The sequence below is a fragment of the Enhydra lutris genome, unplaced genomic scaffold (assembly GCF_002288905.1).
Source record: "Enhydra lutris kenyoni isolate GAN:26980312 unplaced genomic scaffold, ASM228890v2 scaffoldscaffold22, whole genome shotgun sequence".
Taxonomy (NCBI): domain Eukaryota; kingdom Metazoa; phylum Chordata; class Mammalia; order Carnivora; family Mustelidae; genus Enhydra; species Enhydra lutris.
Genome location: NW_019154106.1, coordinates 32,932,868 through 32,952,114, shown reverse-complemented (window position 1 = coordinate 32,952,114; position 19,247 = coordinate 32,932,868). Strand labels below are relative to the sequence as shown.

Genomic DNA, 19,247 nt, shown 5'->3' with positions numbered 1-19,247 from the left:
TGTTGAGAATTATACCTTATACCAATACCCATAGTAAAGAACAGCTGAAGGAAGCCTATAGTGAATCTAAGATGTAGATTAACACTAATTCTCGATAACTTTAATGAATTTTGATAACACTGTAAAAATTAAACACGATATTTAATATCAACCTAAAGTTTATTTAAAGCTTTTCCTGGTAGATAATATTTTAACTATTTTATAGGCTTGCTTTCTTCTTTCTTCTTGAAGTAAGCCATCTTTTTGTTCATGTATACTTAACACATGTCACCTGCTACATGCCTAGCATTGCTAGAAGTCTACATATGGAGTTTCTGTTTTGTCCTACTTATTGTTTCAGAGATTTAGGCAGTATTTCTGAAAGTCAAGTCCTCCAGAACCTTAAAAACAGAATCAATAGAATGGATACATATGTATTAAGAGGTTTATTTTAAGGAATTGGTTCACACATTTGTGGAGACTAACAAGTCTAAAGTCTGTAGGGCAGGCTGGCAGGCTGGAATTTCATGCAGGGGTTAATGCTGTAGTGTTGCAGTAGCTTTTCCTCTTTCTCCAGGAGACCTTAGTTTTTGCTCTTAATGCGTTTCAACTGATCTGATGAGGCCCCACTAACATTATGGAGGGTAATCTTACTTACTTGAGGACAACTCATTTTAGATGCTAACGACATCTACATAGTATTTTTACAGCAACACTTAGACTAGCCTTTGATTAAATGACTGGGCGCTATAGCCTAGCCAAGTTGACACATAAAACTAATTATCACAATACAATTGATTTGAAAAGTTACCTGTAATTGCATCCCTCCATATGAATATGATGAGGTTTACACGTGCAAATGTTTTTAAAGACTGCTGCTAGATTAGATATGTAAATCCCAGCTAGTACCTAAAATACTTTACGAGAAGCAGGGTGATAGATAGAGCAGGAAGCTATGGACCCTCAGAATCGAAAGGACCACTGTTTACAACTTGGCTTCATTACTAATTACAGTTTGTTTTGGGAATAGCTGCTTAACCTCAGAGTCTGTTTGCTGTTCTATAAAAAAGGAGAACTTTCTGTCTCACAGAATTAGGTGAGTAGTGAGTATACTAAACACCCAGTAGACTTCCTGGCACACATTAGATGCTGAATAAATATTAATTCCGATTCCTTTTTCCCCTTTATTCTTTTGAAAACAAATTTTGTTTTATTACTAATATATTTATATTCATTCAATCATGTATACGTTCAGCAAATATTTATTCAACTCTATGTGACAGGTACTATTCGCAGTGTAGAGATGCCAAAGTATAGGTACCCTTTTAGAGCTTGCCTTCTAGTGATGAGAAACAGATGATAAACATAATAAAAAAGAAAGGTATAAATTAGATTGTGTTAGTTTAGATAAGTGCTATGGAGGAGAAGTAAAGCAAGAAAGAGGTATAGGGAATGCTGAATGTCGGTGGTTAGGAAAAGGGTTATGGTTTAGAATAGTTTTATTGAGGACAGGCTTACTAAGAATGTTAAGCAAAGACCTCAAAGAGGAGAAAGAACAACTACTCCAGCCTTGAATATGTGGGCTGCAGTGGAGCAGGCAGATGGGACACTTAAATGCAAAAGCTTTGCGACTGGAATTGTGTTTGAGGGACAGTAGGAAGGCTCTTGTAATTGGAATAGAGTGATCCAGGAGTAGAGGAATAGAAGATGAACTCAAACAAGTTGGGTGAGGTGTACTGGGCACATTTTGAAGGGTTCTGTGAAATAGAAACTATCAGAAAGCTTTGAGCGGAAGAGTGACGTGGTCTGTTATTTGTGCTACTCCAAAACAAATTATAAGAAATTATAGGAGGTTTTGTTAAGAGCATAAACTCCAAGGATATTGGGCAGTGGTGCCTTCATAGGTTCAAATGGGTCTGTAGTTTATTAACCATTCAAGCTTAGGTGAGTTACTGCTCTATGTGAAATGGAAATAGTAACATCGTCCTCAGAGTTGTTATGCAAATTACCCTCTGCTTGGCATATAGAAAGAATCTAATAATTTTTTACTATTGTTAGTAGTATTATTAATAGTAATAATAGAAGGTCTAACTGTAGTATTTCCCATTTTTTTTCCTAGTGATCTTGAATAGATACATAAAACCTGTTCTTGTCATTAATTTAGATATAAAACTATATTAAAGTAGAGATGTGGTCATGAGTATTAGAAAAAAATGCCTTTGCTTATAAATTCATGCTTCCAATTTTGAGATGGTCAGATTTTGAGAGGATCTAATTCTCTGAAAAACAGATTATCTCCTCTGATGATACCGTCTTTTTGGTAAGTACTGTCATTCTTTTATACAAGTAGTTTTGAAAGTTTTGTGACAATTTTAACATTTCTTCCAAGTTTAGTGTTTATATCCAAGCTAAGCTTTAGTTCGTATGAATACTTCTTTAGGTAGCATTCCTTCTGTCATTTCTCTCCTATGGACCCTTTCCTCCCCATCTGTTATTATCCCAGTGTAAGTCCTGTCGCTCAGTGGGTTCTTGCCTGTTCTGCTTTTTGTCAGTGAAAGTAGTAGGTATTATTATAATCATTATTTTTGTTATTGTGATTGTTATTATTTGAACACTCACTGTGTGCCAGGAAGTATTCTAAACACTTTATACACAGAAATTCATTTAATCCTCATTATAATACTGTAATGGCAGTGTTTTTGACTCCCATTTAATAACTAAGAGAGCAGACTTAGAAAGAATGGTTAAACAGTCTAACATTCAGCTTGTTTTAGTCTATTGCTTATTGCAAACCTTGTATTTCATACACTTAAATCAGTTAATGATTCAAGAATAATATTAATCTGCTTTTGTTCTAGATTTTTTCTGTCCCCTGGCACACATCTTTCCCCCCTCTGTTATAATTAGCTAATTATAATCCAGGCTTGACTTAGGGCCATCTTTAATGAAGGAGACTTTTCAGACCGTGACTACATAGAATAGTATTTGTTTCTGGACGTCATAGTTTACTCTTTGTTAGTACTGCCATGTAACTATACACTGGTGTTTATTAGCATGCCTGGAATTTTCTTTCTTATTATAAAGTCATTTTGTAGATATGTGTTTGGTCTGCGGAAGTAGACTGCATGTCCATCAGGAAACTAGGAATATATTTTATTAGTCCTTATATTTCCATCCAGAATTTATACTCCAAAATTCTGCATTCTTCATATAAAATTTATACAATAAGTGTGTCATTTTTCTTTACTGTCAGGATAATTAGCTAATTGATTTTAGTATGAGTATTTCTTCCTTTGAGTCAACTGGCTACTTTGAAAGTTATATAAAGTCTTCTGGGCCAGTTAAAATTTTAGAAAGTTTGAACCCTTTGTTCCGAGTAATATGTTAGAATACTGGTGCAGTTAGATTTGCACCACTGCCCAATTCATTGTCCCTAGATAGAATTTTTATACACTCTAAATTGTGATTAGTAGTCTGATAAAATTTTAGAGGACAATAATGAAAAGTTATATCACTGTGTGGTATACCTGAAACTAATGTAACATTGTGTGTTAACTGTACTCAAGAAAATTTTTAGGGAATAAATATTTAAAGATCATCTAGATCGTCTGGTAAGCTGTGATTTGGGCTCAATTAAAAGATAATTTGAAGATATTTTTCTTAGCTTTTAGACATACCAAAGACATCTGAGTAAAGGTTGTAGGGGAAGGTAGGGAAAACTGAATGGGAATAAATCAGAGGGAGCCAAACCATGAGAGACTCTGGACTGTGGGAAACAAATTGAGAAACTGAGGATTACAGAAGGGAGGATGGGGGGATGGGGTAACCATGTGATGAGTATTAAGGAGGGCACGTGTTGTAATGAGAATTGGGTGTTTTACCCAACTAATAAATTGTTGGATGCTAAAACAAAACAAAACAAAACAAAACAGAAAAACTAAGTTGTCTTCATACAAGCTTCCAAAAAAAAAAAAAAAAAGACATACCAAAGACAGAAGAAATATGAAATTGTCTTATTTCAGATATAGCACTGGTGATTTTTATTCCATTTAAAATTCTTTGAAATTTCTCCCTCTAGAAGTGTTACATTATTATTTTTTTACACTATTATTATTTTGTAAAGATTTTAATTGAGAAAGAGAGAGAAGGAGAGAGAGCATGAGCGGGGTTGTAGGGGGGAGAAGGGCAGAGGTATAGGGAGAAGCAGACTCCCTGCTGAGCACAGAGCCCGATGCAGCTGGATCCCAGGCCCCCCCAAAATGATGACTTGAGCTGAAGTCAGTTGCTTAACTAAGCCACCGAGGTGCCTCTAGAAATGGTACATTATTGAGAGTGTCCTTTTAAAGACCGTCTGCCTGGGGCACCTGGGTGGCTAAGTTGGTTAAAGACTCTGCTTCCGCTCAGGTCATGGTCCCAGGGTCCTGGGATTGAGTCCCGCATCGGGCTCTCTGCTCAGTGGGGAGCCTGCTTCCTCCTCTCTCTCTGCCTGCCTCTCTGCCTACTTGTGATCTCTCTCTCTTTCTGTCAAATAAACAAATAAAATATTAAAAAAAAAAAAAGACCATCTGCCAGCTGAAAGTTCTGTTAGTGTTTTTTTCAAATTCAGAAGCCATAAAGCAGTTTTTTGTATGCTAAATCACTTTTGTATTTAGTATAAATTATTATGGAATTTAGGCCTTTTGTGAATATTTTCTTAAGGTAGATTTTAATAATAATATAAATAGAACTACACCATTTGCAAATTTCCTTTATGCATATTGTCTTATTTCCATATGCTAATAACCTGGTGATGTGGGTGGGAGATGTACTTACCTCCATTTGCACATGAGGAAATAGAGGTTCAGAGAAGTTAAGTTACTTGCCCAGATTTATGGCAATTAAAACAGATTCTGGGCCAGAAACTAGAGATACTGATCTTCAGTCTCCTTCTTTTACACTGATGCCTCATTTATATCTTATTTTTCAATTCATATAATACTTGAAAGTCACAAAAAAAATCTAAAAGTATTTAGATAAATTACTGAACCTGCCTCTTCTGATTATTTTGAATTATGTTAAAGACACTTTCTTGATGAATTTCCTTCTTACTAACCTATGAAACTCTTTCTCTTTAAGTTTTACTTTCTGTCATTTGCTCCATGCAAGGATTCATGGTAGTGTAGTATGTACCCTATTGTGAGTCTGAAAATTGCCCTACCTTGAGTCACATATTTAAGCCAGTTAAATAATATGGTAGCTTCTAGTCACCTGCTTTTATACATGTGCCTGCATGTGCATACACAGGTGCCTGCATATGTGCACATACACACATGTACATGTGCCCACATACACACATACACACATGTGCACACAGTGGATTGGATGCCAACACACACACACACGTATACATACGTGTGTGTGTGTGTATATATATACACATATATATATAATACATATACAAATATAATACATTATATAAGTCAAAGTATGTATATAAAAGTATTTAAACTATATGTACATATACATACACACTTTGACTTGTATAAAGGTAATGTTATGTAGAGGCCAAATAGTAGAAAATCTTACCATCGTTGGTTTTATTTTAATGCTGATAAGAATTCAGTATTGGAACCATGTTGAAACTCCCCTCAGTAAAATGACTTGTGTCCCCCTGACTGAAAAAAGAAAAAAAAAGTTTGAAAAGAGCATTTGATGAACACACTGATTAAAGAGCTCAATATCCTATTATTTTCACATGATTTTCCCCAATACTTTAAACAATCTATATTTTTAATAATTCTTAGAAGAGAATACCTATGTGGCATTTTCAGAGAAAGTGTGTCTAGAATGTTATATGAATTTCCTTATGGTGTAGATAAAAACTCTTTTTCTTACTAAAAATGATGCTGACAGATTGGCATTGTCTGGGCCAGAAATGTCCGTGAAATTAAGCTTATTGAGACCATCCTTGCCATATTATTTTTAGCTATTTGTGCTAATTCAAACTTTGTACAAAATTTGCACCTGTGAGCAGATCGAGTGTCAGTTCATTGTACATGGTTGGGTCTTATGATTGAAATTCATCCATGTTACAGATGAGAGCAAACCTACTTAACACTAAGATGAATACTCTGATTATTTAATTTAATGTAAGTGAGCATACTTGTAAAGAAGAGAAAAAATAAATTTTGTTACAACACGTAGAGGCTTCTTTTGTGGATAGGATGGAATTTAAACTACAAGATGAAATGTTTGTAGAATTTAGGCAGAATGAATCATAGTAACACCAAAACTCTTGATAACATGGGAAAAGAGATAAATTTATTGCAATGCATTGATTGTTTTGTTTGAGGTATAACTTTTATGTTCTTTTGAGACTTTCTTTTCATTTTACATAAGCCCCTGTAATAGTTACAAATAAAACAAAATAAGCGTGTAGCAGACGGATACTCAACAGAGCTTGACAAGACAATAATAAATCAAGGGGTTTGGTAGGAAAAATGTTTGTTCAGAATGTTAGTTGACTATAAGGTTGGTAGCCTTCTATGTTTGGAGTTACATGTTCTGATTTATTTCAGGTCTGTAGATGCATCAGTTTGACAAATGTCTGCCTGTCAATAGATTAGACAGATTCATAAGTAAAGCCTGAGAGAAGTCAGTGATATTCTTGTATGATTCAGTAGACAATGGTAGAACAATAGCTTGCCTAAGCAATTATAAACATTCCGGTGACACTATAAACCAGATAACTTCTTCTAATGATTTTTTTAAGTCGGAATATCCAATATATCTTATATATCATATCATGTCCAAATAACTAGCTCATTTTTCTTATATTTGCCTCACTGATTATATCAAGGTGCTCCCTTCTGTTGCTTTTTGTAAGTGTGTGCCAGGTATACTGTATTTGGGGTACAGTATTCCCAAAGGCTGCATAGATAATTTGGATCTATAACGGAAGTAATTTATCTTACTTTTTAAAAATTGTATCAATGTTTTTGACTAAGGTGAAGTTTAAAAATATAATTAGAACTTAATGTTCTTTAAGTATTTTAGGAAATAAAACTTCTTCCACCCACTATGGATTAATGCTGTTATAACTCTTCCTATTACATTTCTGGGTTTCCAGCTTTTTATAATTATTATTCTCTTCAAAATCTCTGCTCAGCAGTGCCCCCTCACTTCACTGTTTCAAGTTTACTACAAGGAGTTACTCTATTCCCATACAGAATTCTTAACACCTTTATTCTATCAAGGTGCCTGTATCGTCTCATACTTCTGATTTTTTCTCTTTTAGAGTAAGAAGTTGTTCCTTGGCCTTTCTAACACTAATTGGGAGATGGTGGAGGCAGAGTAGCAAGGTGGCAGGGAGGAGAAGGAAATGCTTATTTCTGCCTCTTTCTCTAATGGTACTGCTGATTTATGTTTTCCTAAGTAAATGGGTCTGATATACTCATCTGTGAAATGGAATTATTTTATGTACCATAAGTCTGTTGTAAGAATTAAATTAGCTCAAATCTTTAAAGTGTGTGGCATAATGTGCTTTGGCACATAATAATTGCATAATGAATGTTGTGTCCTATACTCTTAGTTACCAGATAGCATGCTTTGTAGTCGGTTCTTATTTCTCACTTCTCCACTCACTGCATCAGGTTAGTCTGTTCTACCTCTACAGAGAAGCTAAGTAGTTAGGAGTACAGGTTCAGGAGATAGAATTGTTTTTGAAATCTCTCTCCAACATTCATTAGCTGCACCTCAGACTATCCACTGAACCTTCTCTCTTAAATCTCCCGTTTCTCTTCTATAGAATAGTAATAACAATAGTAACTTACTCAAAGTGTGGTTTTGAGAATCCCACTAACTTAAATGAATGTGGGTGAGTGTGTGTGTGTATGTGTTTCTGCCTATGTATAAAATGAATGAATGATGCAGAGCAAATGTGTGGTGCCATTTTTGGTGTAAAAGAAGCATTCAGTAAATGTATTATACATTTTTATTATCATTATTACTCTCCATTCCTACTGGCAGTTCGGGCTTTGTGTCCTCTTACCTGGGTGCTTGCTCTATACCAAGTCACCACAATATTCTTATAAGCTACCATCCATCTAATACTCTTGGCAGTCACATTATTTTTTTCACTTCAGAAGTCTTCAGAGCTGTTCATTATCTAGGAGATAGGATGCAAATTACTTACCTGGGCCTTTCAGAACTGCCAGGAGTTGACTTCACACTACCTTCTAGCATTATTTCCTACCTTGTCCTGTGGGGCTACTTCTAGGATGGCCACAGGGAACACATCACAACAAATAATAGTATCTGGCACATACGTGGAAGTTTTTAATTTCTTGTTTCTGTTTTCTCCCTTTTTCTCCTTTCTACTCTCTTCTTGTAATACATCCTGCATTCCAGTCAAACTTGTTCTCCCTCTACATATCATATTCTTTCCTACATCTACGCCTTTGCTAAGATTTCATTCTCTGTTTTTATTTATTTATTTATTTATTCAGTAGATATTTATTGATTATATTCTCTGTCATGCAATGTTTGGCATCCAGGACACAAATGTTTAGGGCATCTTCCAGAGGAGTATTATGGAAAGAAAGAAGATATATATTAAAGATACTAAGACCTCCAGCTGAAACCTATGTGAGAACAAGGGCCATGTCTATTTTGGCCTACACTTGTATTTCTAACTCTAAGAATAGAGATGTGCACATATCAGAATTCTCATAATTGTTTGAGAATTCAATTTGAGAGAGATGGAACAGAGCAAAATGGTAGAGAAGACATGATACTATTTAGCATGTTTGATAATTATAGGTGCTTTTGTTATATTTTATAACTGTATAGCTAGAGAATATATTATAAAATCCATGTGTAAGGAGTGGAAGATAATATTAGACAGAAATGCAGAGGCCAGAATCTGAAGACTATTATTCATTATGCCTAGAAATTTAGACTGTGTCTTGTAGCTTTGGAGAGCTTCTGAGAGCAGGAATGTCACATACTACAATTTTATTTCAGAAAAAATATCCTGTTAATAATGTAGCAAGAAGAATTAGAAGTCCGACTGAGGTATGGATGTGAGTGTGAACTTATTGCAATAGTAAAGCAAAGAAATAAGGGGTCCTGAATTTAAAATGGGAGTGGAAAAATTTAAGGCATATTTGTGTAAAATCAACAGGATGCTGTAGCTAACTGAATTTGGGGAATATGGAAGAGTGAGAAGAAAGGGTGCTCTCTGACTTCTGTCCAGCCTTGATGGCCCTGCTGATTTGTAACCTACTCCAATTTCATCCGTCTCACTACTGATTGAAATACTTATGTTTTTTTCACTCCTCCTGAAATGTTGTATATGCTTTTCTTATATTGCTGATTTCTTTTTACTAGTAATTATTTGTGTGCATGTCTAATTCCCTCATCAAACTGGAAGGCCCATAACTTAGTATCTCAAGAGTTATTACCTCTTATGACCTTATCTGTACTGAATATTCAGTAAATATACAGATAATTAATTAATGCCATATATTTTAATTTACCTCTTGAAAAAAAATGCAGAAGGTTAAGTATATGCCTGAGACATGTCAGTATTTCAAAATGAAACCTGTTGCAAATAGGTGAAGTTTTCCAAAATTCTTTTAAAAACACTTCAATTCTAAATATTCAAAACTAGTAATTGCCAGAAAAGGAAATATTCATAGGAAGAAATTTTTCAGTGAAATCAGGCCATATTGTTTCCAAATTCAGATGAGAACTTACTATTAAAAATCTTGCACAGATTGGAAATGACTAATCAGCATTAGGAAAATGAAATTGAAAGATCTGCCCTCGTGCTATTCATGGCTAAAAAGGTTTTCATGTCCAATTTTAACAGTGTTGTTCTACTGTGAAAATTTCGATGATTAGAACTGTTGGATTAGGAAAAATAAATCATTTAACTATCTAGTCTGTGCAGGATGATCTTAGGTAAATCCCTTGATTTCTCTCAGTTCTCCCTAGCTAGGTTTTAAAGAATATCATATCTGAGAGGTGTAAAAGTAGTGCTAAGTATACTCCAGAAAGAACAGTATATATTAATGGAATTAAATTGGATTATTTCTGTGGGTTCTTCTAGCTCAAACTACCCATGGGCCTATGATTTTAAGTATTTTAATTCTTTGCTTTTAATTTCAAGGTCAATTTTAAAACTGTAACCTGTCAAGAAGTCAGTCATCACCAGTTGCTATTATACATAATAGATGGGTATTGATCTGAGACTATGTATACAACATAATTATCTTTGGAATTAAATCCAACAAATTTATCATCATAAAGTCCTAAAACAATTTAGTATGGTAGAACAGTGATTGTTTTCAACTGTGTTGGAGGTTTAAGGTACAAAGTTCCCACATATATATCTACCTTCACTAAGAAAAAAAATTTTTTTTTCAAAGAATGATTGTTTATTTCAGTGTGATTATATAATTCCAGTTGAGGAATATTATGAGATGAAGTGGAAAGAGCATAGGATTTATATTTTAGTATTAGCTCTGCCCTTAGCTAGCTACCTTTTTGGGCCTTGGTCTCCTCATAAGTAAAATGAGGAGGTGGAATAAATAGTGTGTTATGTCCCTCTAAGCTCTGAAATTCTGCATCTGTACCCTGTTCATTATCAGATTCACAGCTATAGCTCAACTATTCAAGTGTGACTCATCATGGTGCAAGGTAGAACCTAATCATTTCTATATTTAGAAGACCATGGGGATAAAATGTCATTTATTTGCATTTGATTCAAAGAACTGCCTAAAATAAGAAATGTTCATTTTCTTAGTTCAAATGTAAAGGATTCTGATCAACAGATAGAAACATGGTGCATTAGACTTATATAATATTATTAATATCAGATCATTATTAATGTTCTGAAAAAGTTCATTAATGAAACAGCTTGTAATTCTAGGAATATATTGGTGTTAAATGACTTCTAAAAGTTAGATATCCTGTGACTATTTTATGTGGTCTTATGGTAATGAGTCTTGTATCTTGAGGAGTGTTTCTAAATTCACTTGCACAAATGAGTATTGGTATCTTTATCATAGCTACCTTGGGAAGCTGAGCTCTTTTTTTCATATTACATCACTAAATATTTACTAAGCATCTACTGCTGTACACTGATGCTGTTAAAGTGTAGGCAGAGTTGGAGAACTGTAGTTATGCATCTTCCCTCAAATGTTTATTTTTTAAGTCACTTTTATTTTGATTCTGAGCCCCAATCTCCCTGTGCTGAGAAGCCATCAATCTCAGTCATTCTCATTACCCCAACTGAGCTATGCAGAAGCCCTGCATCTTACTACTCATCTCATACCACACTTAGTTCTCCCTGAGATGCCTTTTGTTGTAATAAAGGCCCTCTAGGACCAGAGGTTCTGCTGCTTCTGTGCCAAAGAGGGGTATGGAAATCTCTGGTATCACTGGGAACCCTGTGTTGAGGGTCCACCCTTCTTCAGTTCCTCATATTGACAGCTGCTTTGAGATCTTATCATCTATCAGTCATTTCATTAGTCCTGCACCTTCCTGGAATTTGTTCATTGTTCCCATCTCTCTTCTATCCAATTTCAGTGAGATTTATCTCTCTTTTCCTTAAAGATACTAACCTACCCAGGATAACTAGCATTCTTTCTGAGCTTTTTGTTGTTGTTCTTTAATATTAACTGATAGGAAAGTGGTTTTCTCCAGATGGTAGGAAAGATACTTTTTTCTTTGTGTCATGCAAAAATCCTCAAGGAACATACATTTCTAAAGCTCTAAATACCTAGGCACCTGCTTGAAATAGAAAGAGAAGAAGAAGAAAAAAGAGAGAAACACATGTATCTCAAGAGTTGTCCTGCTACACAAAGATTAAGACATGGTTTCTGAGAGCCTAAATTCCGGTGCGAATGGGTGATCTATAAAAAAACTAAAGTTTTCTTATATAATTTTTATAAAGCTATTTCTACCATGATTCTTTCTATGTCATCCACTTTTTTATTTCTTTCTTTTGTTCACTCCTCCCTTCTTCTCTTTATTTCTTTCAGAAAAGGCACAAAATACAGAGTTGGTGACACATGGTTTAGAGTTCTCTTTCCCTCACTTGCTTGTTATAGGAAATTGATCAAGTCACCTTATCTCTCTGCACCTGAGTTTTGTACTTGCAAAAATGGGGATAAAGCCACTTGTCCTACTTACAGAGCTTTTGTTAGACCAAGTAGGAAAACTGTTAATGCTCAATAAACTATAAGGTATTGGGCAAATACAGGCTTTGTTGATTTAATGCAGAAGAGAGCCAGGTATACCTGTATTCAGTTTCTGCATTTGCTACTTAACTAGCTTAGTTTAATCTTAGTTTCTATGTATGTATAAATCTGATAACACCAACTTTGTGATTGTAAGGGAGAAATAAGATAATTTTTATGTATCTCTGTGAAGTAAATAGGGGTACATTTTATCCCCCTTTCTTAGATGAAACAGTTGAGGCTCAGGGTTAAAATACTTTGGTCAGGATTATACAAGTGAGAAGTGGGACTGTCAGAATAAAATCTTGGTATCAAATATTGGTTTTATGTTTTAGATAATTTATATCAGGTAATTTTAAAGAAAGAATTCCTTTTATGTTTGAAACATTATATATATATATATATATATATATATATATATATATATATATATATATATATATATTTATATATATATATATGAATACAAGCAGATGAGACCCATAGAAGCATTGATTTGTAACACTCAGATTTATTTGTTCTTTTGCATTTGTCCAGTATTATTTTATTGTCAGCTAGTACAAATTTTAAAATGTGGTCTTATATCAAGTTAGTGACCCAGGAGAAGGGAGACACTAATTGGCTCCCTTTTCAGTTATTGTGCTGGTTGATTCACAAGGCCTACATTAATGAGCAATGTATATTAGAATTTTCAAAATTCTAGTTGATGGCTTCAGTAACCTATTAACCTAGGACATATGGTGGGGTTCACTTGTAGTTTTATAAATCCATGTCTCCAGCTTTGCTTTGTGGTACACTTGACTGGTTATAATTATTTTTTTTCCTATGGAAACTTCCTTGATTGTCAGTACATCTCCAAGGGCATAATCATGATATATTAAAAAATAATCATGTAAATTATAATCATCTTACATTTTCCAGAATATTTTTAATGATGAGGATTTTTCTTTTTAATTATCGATTGGGACTTTCCTGGCTTGAGATAAAATAATCATATGCAAATTGTTTTATTTTCTATACTCTCAGTTTAAATACAGAATTATAGCAAGACTTGATATTGGGGCATAACAAGAAAGTAATTTATATTTCTGCCTTGGAGAAGTTTTTTGCTTAAATTATGCTAAGCCCCTAGAAATTTTTAAACTGAAGTATGGTAAGGTGGGAAATTTTTACTTATTCATTGATACATAAAATAAGTATACAGACTGAGAACGGAAATTATTTGATTTTGAGATTATAAGTATATACTCCTAACAACCATACAAATAATATGAAGGGGCTCCTGGGTGGCTCAGTCAGTTAAATGTCTGACTCTTCATCTCAGCTTGGATTGTGATCTCAGGGTCATGAGTTTGAACCTCACATTGGACTACTTAAAAAAAGGGGCAAGAAATTCAAGTTTTTTTTTTCTAATTATTTTTATTAACATATAATGTATTATTTGCCACAGTGGTAAAGGTCTTGAATCATAAATCTTACACACTTAACAGCACTCAGCAGAGCACATACTCTCCCCAATGTCCATAACTCAATCACCCTCTCCATATCCCTCTCCGCCACCAACCCTCAGTTTGTTTTGTGATATTAAAAGTCTCTTATGGTTTGTCTCCCTTCCGATCCCATCTGATTTCATTTTTTCCTTCCCTACCCACCAGATACCCCACTCTGCCTCTCAAATTCCTTATATCAGGGAGATCATATGATAATTATCTTTTTCTGATTGGCTTATTTCACTCAGCATAATACCTTCTAGATCCATCCATGTCATTGCAAATGGCAAGATTTCATTTCTTTTGATGGCTGCATAGTATTCCATCATATATCTATCTATCTATCTATCTATCTTCTTTATCCATTCATCTGTTGATGGACATCTAGGTTCTTTCTATAGTTTGGCTATTGTGGGCATTGCTGCTATAAACATTCAGGTGCACGTGCCCCTTTGGATCACTACATTTGTTTCTTTAGAGTAAATACGAGTAGTGCTACTGCTGGGTCATAGGGTAGCTGTATTTTCAACTTTTTGAGGAACCTCCATGCTGTTTTCCAGAGTGGCTGCACCAGCTTGCATTCCCACCAACAGTTTAGGAGGGTTCCCCTTTCTCCACATCCTCACCAGCATCTATCATTTCCTGACTTGTTAATTTTAGCCATTCTGACTGGTGTGAGGTGATATCTCATTGTGGTTTTGATTTGTATTTCTCTGATACCGAGGGATGTTGAGCACTTTTTCATGTGTCTGTTGGCCATCTGGATGTCTTCTTTGCAGAAATGTCTGTTCATGTCCTCTGCCCATTTCTTGATTGGATTATTCTTTGGGTATTGAGTTTGGTAAGTTTCAAGTGTTGTTTTAACATTATCATTTATAATGTTGAAAAGAGTGTATAGCCATGTCTTTTGTGCTGACAGTGACAGAAGTGCAAGCTTTAGTTGTATTAACATACTTACGTTAAAAAGCAGTGCTTGTGGTTTTTCACCACATGTACATCTCTCATAATTTACATCCCTCCTCTTTTAAGTTTTGATCAGAAGATTTCCTCCATGTTATTCTTGAAATAGCAGGCTCACTTTTTTGATCAGAGGATGGGTCTCAGCAGGGTAACTGGTAGCAAAAATTCAAAGCGTACTTGTGTCTTGTTTCTGACCACTCTCCTAGAAATACTTTGTAGCCTTCAGGGCAGGAGAATGTTCAGATCCATTTCAAGAAGTTGTCTTCTTGTGCAGTGTTCACATTAACTTTGAAAAAGTTACATGTTTAAATATTTTTAATAGTTTGATCTATAGTATATGTCATTTTTCATAGTATTCAATATTATTGGAATGATTATTTTTATTTTCATAATACCAGTGAAGCTTATTGAAAGGGCACATTAATCTACACTAAGAGTGTCTTGACTTCCAAATCAACCACAACCAATTAACTTATTCACAATTATGTTTCTAATGGTCCAGGTCTGGTTTCTTGCCCAACTGAGACCTATTTTCTTTATAGTGTGGCCCAGTAAAATAGCCAAGAAGTAGATTCAAGTCCAATTAGCTTTACTGTTTCTCTAGAATGATCTAAGCATGAAGCCACCCCTGTAGATAATAAACTGTTATCCTGGCAAAATTATTACTTACAGATCTTACACCCTCAAGTGTCTTGGTTTAGATGAGCAATTATATGTCACCTTACCAGTTAGGTAAGTATTGATGGTATCTTCTTTTCCTCTGACTTTCTTTTTCTTTTCAAAGCTTGGGGAAATCTAAAAACAATGGGATTTTAAGTGTCTTTCCCAAAAATATATAGGTCCTTATGACAAAGCTAGAATTTACCCTAGTTGTTTTTACTTAAGCCTTGAGCCTTTTCCAGTTTTGATTTTTAAGGATTTGTCCTGTGATTATTTATTGTTAGGTATATTCATTCTTTTTTTCCTTTACCTCTTTCCTTCTCTCATTCTTTCTTTGTATTCTTGAATATCTTCATGTGTAATACAAAGCATTTAGAGAAATTGAGATAAAGTGAGCCATACTAATTGTAAGCTATTTCCAAATAATGAGAAATTGTTGGAAATATTATCATCAGCCAGGTGCTGGAAAGCATTAAAAAGCTAGCAGCATAACTCTGTAGCCAGTTTGACCTTTGGAGGAAAATGTAAATTTGTCTTAAATTGGCCAGCCTGTGCCAGAGATGATCATTTTACTGATACTCTGACCATTTCTTTCAGACTGGTCACTCATAATTGATCCAGGTCTCATGTATAACAAATTGAACTCTAGGCAAAATAATTTTAATTGTTTTTCCAATTGCTATCAGCTCAGAAAATCAATATGTGCCTCTAGAAATTAAGGTAGCTAGCAAGAATATTTTGTTCATGCTAGGTAGTAATTTTCTTTTTCTGTGTTGGCCAGATTTTTCTAGATATGACATTTGGTTCAGGAGGACACACAAGAGCCATTCTACAGAAGGAGTCAGACATTACTCTGTATGCCTTAGACAGAGACCCAGCAGCTTATGCAATAGCTGAACAGTTTTCAGAATTGTATCCGTAAGTAATTCTCTTGTATAATTATTGAATTTTGGTGCTGAGTTTTAAAGAGCTGGGCTTACCATTTTGGAATTTGTTCTCCCTTGTATGTTGTTATACTTCACTCTGCTACATATTTTCTCTCTTTTTTCCCCTGAAGGAATTAATGTAAATATTGTTTTTAGTACCAGTTAAAATGATATTACTGCCTTTATCCTTCCTGAATACATAAAAAGAAATAAAAAAATGACTTATGGCTAAAATTTGAACATGGGTTGAAGTCCATCCATGGGTAATATTTTGACAGTAGTTTAAGAAATAATTTTTAAAGAATTTACGAGTTATAGTTTCTAAGAATTTACTGGTTAAAGTAAGTAAATATGTGAGAATAATGCAGATTCATTAGGTCACATACATCAATGTAATGCAGTTGTTTTCTCTGAATTCTTTTTGAAATTCACAAGTAAATTTAGAGCACTCTATATCCCTCTGACAAGAATTAGGTGAACTTTCACTGTGGAACCTTTTAAGAATGTAAAATATTGTCTTCATGAGTTGTTAAATCATCTTTCTTTAGAGAAAATTTTGGATTAGTGGATTATGCTGTGTTGTTTAAAAATTACTGGTCTGAAAAAGGGAAATGTCTTGGCGCTAAGTTGACTACCCACAAATAAGTATAGGGCTGTTTTCAAGAATAAGGAATTATTCTCTCATGCTTCATAGTCTGAAATCAAGAAAATAGATGAGAATTTTAGAGGTAGATTTTGACTTGATGTACACCAGAGTTTTTTGGTAGTAGTAACTGTCCAATAATGAAAAAGTCTGTTTGGTGAAGTAGCAAAAGTATGACCATGGAAAAGTTTAATCACAGACTAAAGATAGGAAGTTGAATTACTTGTCTAGAATAGTCTTTTTCAACCTCTCAGGTCCCAAACTCTTTGCAAATCTATCAGTGTGATTAATTCTCCCAATAACAATTAAATAAATACACCTAGATTTTTGTTTGGAACATCCCAGGGTTCAGTGGAAGTGCCTGAAATCCACTTGACCCCAGGTTTTTTTCTTCTAAGAAAAATATGAGGATATGGTTTAATGATGTGATACTTTAAAAAAAAAAAGCAAAAAAACAAAAAAACACACCTATCTCTGTTATTCTGTAATGTGACTTACATGCATCTTCTTTAGGAAGTTTTTGTAATTCTAAGGCATTCATAATGGTGAAACATCTTAAGAGTTCACCTAATTATGACCTGAGTGTTCATAGAATGAATATAGATCTCTATTATATTTCACTATCATAGAAAAACTAGATTTTCTTAGATATTATTATTTCTAAAGGCAGTAAGTTCCAGTTCAGTTTTTCCAAGGTCTCTTATTCCTTCAAAAAGCCTCCTTTTCTCAGAAGGAGCTTAAAATTTTATCAGTTTTCTCAGGTGTCTCAAGAATCTTGAGACTATATTCTCTTTTCAGTTTACATTTGTAGAAACTATTAGCTTAGCTTAAATAATTTGCTGAAAGGCATATATGAATAAACAGAGATAAAGCTGGGACCCCATCACCTAATAATCTTTTTTTTAAATTGAAGTGTAGGTGATATACTATGTTATAGTAGTTTCAGGTGTACACAGCATTTCTACACGTTACTCAGTGCTTACCGTGGTAAGTATAGTTAGCATCTGCCACAATACAGCATTATTAAAATGTTATTGACTCTATTCCCTATGCTGTACTTTTCATCTCTATTACTTATTTATTTTGTAACTGAAAGTTTGTACCTCTCAGTCTCCTTTACCTACTTTACCCATCCTCCCACCCACCTTTCCTCTGGCAACCACTAGTTTGCTCTTTGTTTTTAGGAGTCTGTTTTTTCTTTGTTCATTTTTTTCTTTTTTTACTTATAAGATTCCTCACATAAATGAAATCCATATGATATTTGTCTTTATCTGTCTCACTTATTTCACTTGGCATTAATACCCTCAGTTCTATCCATGTCGTCCCAATTGGCAAGATTTCATTCTTTTTTATGGCTGAGTAATATTCTATTGTGTATATATGTGTATATATATATATATATATATATATATATATATATATATATATAATACATATCTGGACACTTGGGTTGCTTCCATAACTTTCCTATTATAAATAGTAATGCAGTAAACATAGAGGAGCATATATCTTTTGAAATTAGTTTTCATTTTCTCTGAGTAAATACTCAGCAGTGGAGTTACTAGGCTGTATGATATTTCTATTTTTAATTTTTTGAGGAATTTCCATACTGTTTCCCACGGTAGTTGCACCAACTTACATTCCTGTCATCAGTACAGGAGCATTTCCTTTTCTCCAAATCCTCCCCAACACTTATTATGTTTTGTCATTTTGATACTAGCCATTTTGACTTGTGGGAGGTGATATCTCATTGTGATTTTGATTTTCATTTCTCTGATGACTAGTAATGTTGAACATTTTTTCATGTACTGTTAGCCCTCTGTATGTCTTCCGTAGAAAAAATATCTTTTCAGGTCCTCTGCCCATTTTAAAATTGGATTGTTTGTTTTTTTGGTATTGAGTTTTATAAATTCTTTATATATTTTGGATATTAACCCCTTATTGGATACATCATTTGCAAATGTCTTCTCTCATTCAGGAGGTTGCCTTTTTGTTTTGTTGATGAATTCCTTTGCTGACAAAAGCTTTTAGTTCCTCTCACTTTGATGTAGTCCCAATAGTTTATTTTTGCTTTTGTTTCCGTTGCCTGAGGAGGCATATCCATAATAGATATGTTGCTAAGGTGAATGTCTGAGATTCCTTCCTTTGTTTACTTTTAAACTTAGGAGTTTTATGGTTTTAGGTTTCACCTTTAGGTCTTTCATCCACTTTGAATTTATTTTTGTGGGTAGTGGTCCAGTTTCATTTTTGGCACACCAAAAATGGCTCTCCAGTTTTCCCCAAAACCATTTATTGAAAAGACTGTCTTTCCCTCATGATATATTTCTTACCTCCTTTGTGATAGATAATTGACCACATAATC

General features: G+C 34.1%; 1 protein-coding gene across 14 annotated transcripts in view; it reads left to right on the top strand.

Annotated features, from left to right (window-relative positions):
* LOC111150262 (methyltransferase like 15) overlaps positions 1-19,247 on the top strand; it is a 398,977-nt gene that overhangs the window by 66,824 nt on the left and 312,906 nt on the right. For all 14 annotated transcript variants that reach the window (XR_002640796.1, XR_002640797.1, XR_002640795.1 and 11 more), the window contains exon 3: positions 16,098-16,234. Coding sequence is in view for 9 of the 14 variants with exons in the window: in XM_022507704.1 (XP_022363412.1) it covers positions 16,098-16,234 (137 nt within the window). In the remaining 5 variants the exon portion in view is untranslated. The remainder of the gene's footprint in view (positions 1-16,097; positions 16,235-19,247) is intronic.